The 7,179-nt window shown below is 36.1% G+C and overlaps 1 protein-coding gene across 1 annotated transcript; it reads left to right on the top strand.

The window, feature by feature from the left end:
* Positions 1-4,757: 4,757 nt before the first annotated feature.
* LOC116714698 (uncharacterized) lies at positions 4,758-6,882 on the top strand. The gene is made up of 6 exons (XM_032555418.1): positions 4,758-4,800; positions 4,949-5,275; positions 5,843-6,199; positions 6,307-6,426; positions 6,553-6,605; positions 6,709-6,882. The coding sequence occupies exons 1-6, from the start codon at positions 4,758-4,760 to the stop codon at positions 6,835-6,837; spliced, it is 1,029 nt and encodes a 342-aa protein (XP_032411309.1). The 3' UTR covers positions 6,838-6,882.
* Positions 6,883-7,179: the final 297 nt, after the last annotated feature.

Consider the following 7,179-nt stretch of genomic DNA (forward strand, 5'->3'; position numbering starts at 1 on the left):
TGGTTCTGGTTCTGGGGATGCAGAGCAGACCAGAACCGGAAGACCTGAGAGGTCTGGAAGGTTGATACAATAAAAGCAGATCTTTAATGTATTGTGGTGCTAAGCCGTTCAGTGATTTATAAACTAACAACAGTATTTTAAAGTCTATTCTTTGAGCTACAGGGAGCCAGTGGAGGGACTTTAGAACTGGTGTTATGTGCTCTATCTTCCTGGTTTTAGTGAGAACGCGAGCAGCAGCATTCTGGATCAGCTGCAGCTGTTTGATTAATTTGTTGGACAGACCTGTGAAGATGCTGTTGCAATAATCAATACGACTGAAGATGAACGCATGGACGAGTTTCTCTAGATCTGGCTGAGACATTAGTCCTTTAATCCTGGAAATGTTCTTCAGGTGATAGAAGGCCGACTTTGTAACTGTCTTTATGTGGCTCTGGAGGTTCAGGTCAGAGTCCATCACTACTCCCAGGTTTCGGGCCTGATCGCTGGTTTTCAGTTGTAATAACTGAAGCTGTGCATTGACTCTAGATCTATAACTCTAGATCGTTCCTCTTTAGGTCCAAAAATAATAACTTCAGTTTTGTTTCTGTTCAGCTGGAGAAAGTTTTGGCACATCCACACATTTATCTGTTCTAAGCATCTGTTCAGTGATTGGATGGGCTCTGAGTCACCTGGTGACATCGTAATGTAGAGCTGTGTGTCATCTGCATAGTTGTGGTAGCTAATATTATTTCCTGTTATAACCTGAGCTAGTGGGAGCATATAAATATTGAATAAAAGGGGTCCTAGGATTGAACCTTGGGGTACCCCACATGTGACCTTTGACCTCTTTGATGAAAAGTTTTCAATTGAAACAAAGAAATCCCTGTTCTTTATGTAGGATTCAAACCAGTTAAGCACTGGACCGGAGAGTCCGACCCAACTCTCCAGTCGATTCAGTAATATGTCATGGTCAACAGTGTCAAAAGCTGCACTGAGATCCAACAGAACCAGCACTGTGGTTCTGCCACAGTCCGTATTTATATGGATGTCATTGAACACTTTTACCAGGGCGGTCTCTGTGCTGTGGTGAGCACGAAAACCAGACTGGAAGGAGTCAAAGAGGTTGGTTATAGTTAGGAAGCTAGTTAATTGTTTACACACAGCTTTTTCAATAACTTTGCTGATGAATGGGAGGTTGGAGATCGGCCTGTAATTCTGCATTAGTGATTTGTCCAGATTGTTCTTTTTTATAAGTGGTTTGATTACTGCTGTTTTCAGAGCCTGGGGGAAAACGCCTGACGAGAGCGATGAGTTTACTATTTGGATCAGATCAGCAGCAATAACAGGCAGGACTTTCTTAAAGAAATGTGTGGGTAAGACATCCAGACAGCAGGAACTGGAGCTTATTTGACTTATAATTTCCTGTAGGGTTTTATAATTAAGTAGTTGAAATTGGGTCATTTTTCCTGTATTGTTTTGTTTGGGCACAGCATTGGTACTGACTTTATAGTGGATGTACAGATTAATCCTCTGATTTTTTGAATTTTCTCTGAAAGAAGCTGGGAAAACTGGTTGCAGGCAGCAATACATTGGAATTCAGGCGGTAACGTCACAGGAGGGTTTGTGATTCTGTCAACTGTTGCAAATAAAGCTCGAGCATTGTTAATGTTTTTGCTTATGACATCTGCAAAGAAAGCCTCTCTTGCATGTTTTAGTGTTAAATGATAGTTACGTAGTCTTTCTTTATAGATGTCACAATGAACGTGGAGTTGAGTTTTACGCCATTTTCGTTCTGCCCTACGGCAGAGTTGTCTTGCAGATCTAACTGTTTGTGCATTTCTCCATGGAGATTTCTTTTTACCAGACACAACCTTCATTTTAATTGCTTTTTTTTCACATGCTGCATTTCTATTATTTAAAGGGGTTTAGTCATTTAAAAAAATATGTTTCAACCAAAGACAACTATTAGAAATTCACCAACATAATTTGATGATGACGCTACAGCTTTTACAGCACTTTCATTATTCCCTGTGACTATCATTGGTTACACATAAAACCATAGAGTGAACAGTTTTACTGCAAAGGTCATCTATGCAGGAGACATGAGTGAACTATGTGGTAGTAAGCAAGTAAAGATCAAAGGTTTCACCTTTCTAAAATGCACAAAAAGCTAAGGTAGTGAAGTAAAGGACTAAATCTCAAAGTCATATCATCATAAGAGGGGAAGGCTCATCTTAATGACAGAAACAATATTGTCTGTCACAACAACACCCAATTATAACATTAAGTAGCTAAATGAAAAAAAAAAAAACATAAATGGAAGCATACCTGGAAAAACACACACCAATGACAGTACAACATGGTCACAGTGCGCAGAGTGCACAGAGGAGTACATTTTAGTGGTACCTTGATTCTTAATTTGTCGTGAAAACAATTGTTATTAGATGAAATGACCAAATGTTTGCTTGGAAATGTTTCAAATTATACCTCTACCAAATTTCTGTGTATCATTATTTTTTTACATACATTTTGCACAGTAAATGGTCAGCCTGTATTGTGGTTTGCTAGAGGTTCTGGATTGCCACAGCATATTTTCGGAAGACTATTCACTTCACAAAGTCCATTTTTCACAGTCTGCCATATTCATTTACTCTCTCTTATTAATATGAATGTTTATTTTTAGATCTGTAGATTATTCTCTGGAACGTTCCATTTATTTTGATACCAGAACAAAACAAATAAACTCTGTAGTTCCTGAGATATGATGAATCGTCTTGGAGCATATCCTGGTGTCCCGTAGTACGGTACGGTACGGAGCCCCCTAGGGGACATGGGGGATTTTTCGTACTACGGGACACAGAAGCAGACTGCGCATTTTTTGGTTTGCTTGGTTCGTTCAGTGCCGGTGGATAATATTTGGATAAGTTTAGATTTTTATCTCCTGAATAAGAGGAGGACAGGTGACTGCATTCTGTTTCTATTTTTCCTTCAGTGCGGGTTGGGTAAGTTTCGATTTTTATTTCTTAAATACAAAGACCCAAATAGACAGAGGGTATTTTGTTTGAAATTGAGCATCAACAAAGTGTAAAATGCGTTTTGTTACATGCAGAAATAAAATTTTGTGTTCTCTGCAGCAGTTCGTTGATTTCATAAACGCAACATAGTATCGATTTTTGTACATAGCATATAGGTTTTATATATATGACGTCAAAATGGGTTGTGGCTCCAAATGCTTTCTTTTTATTGGGAGGCGGTCCCAAATGGCTCTTTGAATAGAAAAGGTTGCCGACCCCTGCAATAGGCTAACTGTTTTACACAACTTGCACATAAAAATAGTCTTTTCTGCTGTCCCATCAGTTAATGTTTCGAAGCCAAGATTGTAGTTGGCCAAGAGAAGCAGCTTTGTGGATGGAAACCAGGATATGCTCCAAAACGATTCATCATATCTCAGGAACTACAGAGTTTATTTGTTTTGTTCTGGTATCAAAATAAATGGAACGTTCCAGAGAATAATCTACAGATCTAAAAATAAACATTCATATTAATAAGAGAGAGTAAATGAATATGGCAGACTGTGAAAAATGGACTTTGTGAAGTGAATAGCCTTCCGAAAATATGCTGTGGCAATCCAGAACCTCTAGCAAACCACAATACAGGCTGACCATTTACTGTGCAAAATGTATGTAAAAAAATGATACATAGAAATATAGTAGAGGTATAATTTGAAACATTCCCAGGCAAACAGTTGGTCATTTCATCTAATAACAATTGTTTTCAAGACAAATTAAGAATCAAGATACCACTAAAATGTACTCCTCTGTGCACTCTGCGCACTGTGACCATGTTGTACTGTCACTGCTGTGTATTTTTCCAGGTATGCTTCCATTTATGTTTTTTTTTTTTTCATTTAGCTACTTAATGTTATAACTGGGTGTTGTTGTGACAGACAATATTGTTTCTGTCATTAAGATGAGCCTTCCCCTCTTATGATGATATGACTTTGAGATTTAGTCCTTTACTTCACTACCTTAGCTTTTTGTGCATTTTAGAAAGGTGAAACCTTTGATCTTTACTTGTTTACTACCACATAGTTCACTCATGTCTCCTGCATAGATGACCTTTGCAGTAAAACTGTTCACTCTATGGTTTTATGTGTAACCAATGATAGTCACAGGGAATAATGAAAGTGCTGTAAAAGCTGTAGCGTCATCATCAAATTATGTTGGTGAATTTCTAATAGTTGTCTTTGGTTGAAACATATTTTTTTAAATGACTAAACCCCTTTAAATAATAGAAATGCAGCATGTGATTTCTTTCATACTTTAAATGTTTATTGATTTCCCTTCTCTGAAATATGATGATGTATGCACTGTAGTAATATTTCAACATCTGATAATCTATTATACCTGTAAATTATTTGTATTCATTGTGGTCTTCAAAGACAAAAGAAAAGCTAACCTGCTGGTGGTGCTACTGAAAAGCTCATGGCATAAAAATCATTGTAATTATCTGCGTAAGAAAGTTTTGCCATGCTGTGAGAAACCTTCCTTGTAGTTCTTGACCCATGTGCTACCTATAGATCAGAACAAAAAAACCCATCAAATATTCAAATTGCTACATGAAAGCACAAAACCCAGAATAGAAGCTCACTGTACAAACAGGAAATGCCTTGTTATTGCATATTTTGCGATAACCAATCAGATGCATTTGACACTTGGGACTGCCACGCCTCCCCAGGTCACTAAAGGATCAAGAATCAGAATGAAGACATTGTGACGATGACTCTGCTGTTGCTCATACTGTCACTTCTTCATCAAGGATGTAAGTAATACAGATGTATACATTTTGAAAGAAAATTTTTTTGCTATATATTGTTAAAGATGTTTTTTGGTTCAAAGTAAACATCTTTTCATGTTGTACCTTATTGATTTACATGATTTTCACCTGCATCTTTTTTTCCATATTGCAGATACTTTGGCTCCAGTGGTCACAACTGAACTTGGTGAACCTGTGACTTTGACTTGTGCTTTTACTGACAATTTTCAGAGCACCACATGGATTCACTGGTACAAGCAGAATGCAGGCGACACTCTGAAATTGATTGTGAGTCAGCAAAATCTCATAAAACCCACTTATGGACCAGAATTCTCAACTTCCAGATTTGATGTGAAAAACACAAATAAAATGAGCAATTTAACAATTTTGAAAACAGTGCAACAAGATGAAGGAATGTATCACTGTATTCAAACGGACATGTATGGATCTACCTGCAGTGGAACCTATTTGTCGATACAAGGTAAACAATATAAAAAGCTCACAAATTCATTGTTGCTGTGTATCTTAATGTCCAATGAAAACAGATGGACATAGATAGATGATGATGAATATTCATTTTATTTTAATATTTTACACAAGTACACAATCTATTTTAAAACAAATGTACAATGAAACTGTCTTTGCTTGCAAATATTTTTGGATAAAAAGTTGCTCACACTAATACGGTTCATAGCTTGTTTTATTTTTCCAAAACCAATAAACTCTTTGCCAAATGTAGAAAAAGGCCCTTATTTTTAATTTAATTACTATTTGTAATCTTGTATATATTTTTTACATATATTTTTTATAAAATCTGATTTGTCATAGCTATGTGTTAGAGACTATTTTTCATCTGCCCCGCATTTTAATCTGAACCAAAAACCATCTTGTTCTCCATATATTTGAGACAATATAACTTCAACATATCTGAAATAATTCCTTTAGGGATGAAAGTTACCAATCTAATATCCCAATTTCTTTGAATTCTTAGGTGTACAGAATGTAGATTATCATAATCAAAGTATATTTGTTTTCTCATTTTTTATAGTAACTTCTGAGAGGACCATGAGCTACACTGTTGTTCAGCAGCCAGCAGTTTTTCATCCCCATCATCCGGACGACTTGGTGACCCTGCAGTGTTTCGTCCTCTCCGATTCAAAAACTACGACCTGTTCAGAAGAACCTCGTGTGTTCTGGTTCAAAACCGGATCAAATAAAGCGTACCCAGATATGATCTACACTGATGGAAAAAAAGCTGGAAATTGTGATAAGAGGTTTGACTCTCAGGAGAAATGTATTTATAACTTCTCTAAGAGCTTCAGTTCCTCTGATGCCGGGATGTATTACTGTGCTGTGGCCACTTGTGGACAGATAGTATTTGGAAATGGAACAAGTCTTAGATATGGTATGAATTTGTTTATACCAGTTAAAGTATTCTACAAAACAGCCAAAATCAGAACAAATAAATGATCTATTATAGAAATAATGAAATTCTTTTCCCTTGTTCTCCAGATAAAACATCAAAAATCAGCATGCTGTTGGTCACAGTAATCTGTTTGGCAATTTCTTTGACTGGTAATATTGCTCTATTCTGCTTTCGAATGCAAAGATCGTCATGTCAACGCTATAAAGGTTTGTGTTAGTCACTGAGTTGTAGGTTTTGAAGAAGTGATTAGAGCACAAGAATTGATAATTTAGCTTTTTAGGAATAAATAAGTACACTCAAAATAAGAAATCCTGTTTGTTCTATATTTACAGAAAGCTCTTCTTCACAAACAAGAGGCAATATTAACCAAAAACCAGAGGACGTTGTAAGTAATAACACTACTTCTACTGCCAAATTTGTGGTTTGAAATGCTAAAAAGCGGAACATTAAAAGGTACATTTGAAATGAAAATACATTTTTCTAAACAGATTGAAGATGGAGCTGGTCTGAACTACGCTGCATTACATTTCTCTGAAGGGAGAGCATCAAGAGGAAAGCAGAAGAGAGAGCTGATGACTGAAGAAAGTGTGTATTCACAGGTTAAAGGATCGGGGTGAACATGTGTGTGTAAACCTGCATGGGAATGCAAATATTAATACATGTTTATGCTGTTACTAATCAAAATAAAGATTTATGGATTCAATTTGAACTTCTAATGAAAGTGAAGTGTGTAAAATCAGAGTGTTAAATACTTTAATGATTTTGCCTACATGACAGATTCTTTATGTTAAATATATTAAGTAGAAAGATTTAAAATTGAATTACCTCCATGTATTTAAATATCTTCAACTCCAACTTTATATTAAATGTATAGTTTCTAAAGTTAATCTGCATGCAACACACTAAATTGTGCTTTTGAAATTAATATGGGGTAGTTATAATGCTCTACTCTTAATTAT

Source organism: Xiphophorus hellerii, chromosome 23 (assembly GCF_003331165.1).
Source record: "Xiphophorus hellerii strain 12219 chromosome 23, Xiphophorus_hellerii-4.1, whole genome shotgun sequence".
Classification (NCBI taxonomy): Eukaryota; Metazoa; Chordata; class Actinopteri; order Cyprinodontiformes; family Poeciliidae; genus Xiphophorus; species Xiphophorus hellerii.

Excerpts from the sequence above, each read along its gene's own strand:
- LOC116714698 (XM_032555418.1), top strand. The coding sequence starts at position 4,758 with ATGACTCTGCTGTTGCTCATACTGTCACTTCTTCATCAAGGAT. Across the intron at positions 4,801-4,948 it reads GTCACTTCTTCATCAAGGAT|ATACTTTGGCTCCAGTGGTC; the intron begins GTAAGTAATACA and ends TCCATATTGCAG. Across the intron at positions 6,606-6,708 it reads ACCAAAAACCAGAGGACGTT|ATTGAAGATGGAGCTGGTCT; the intron begins GTAAGTAATAAC and ends TTTTCTAAACAG.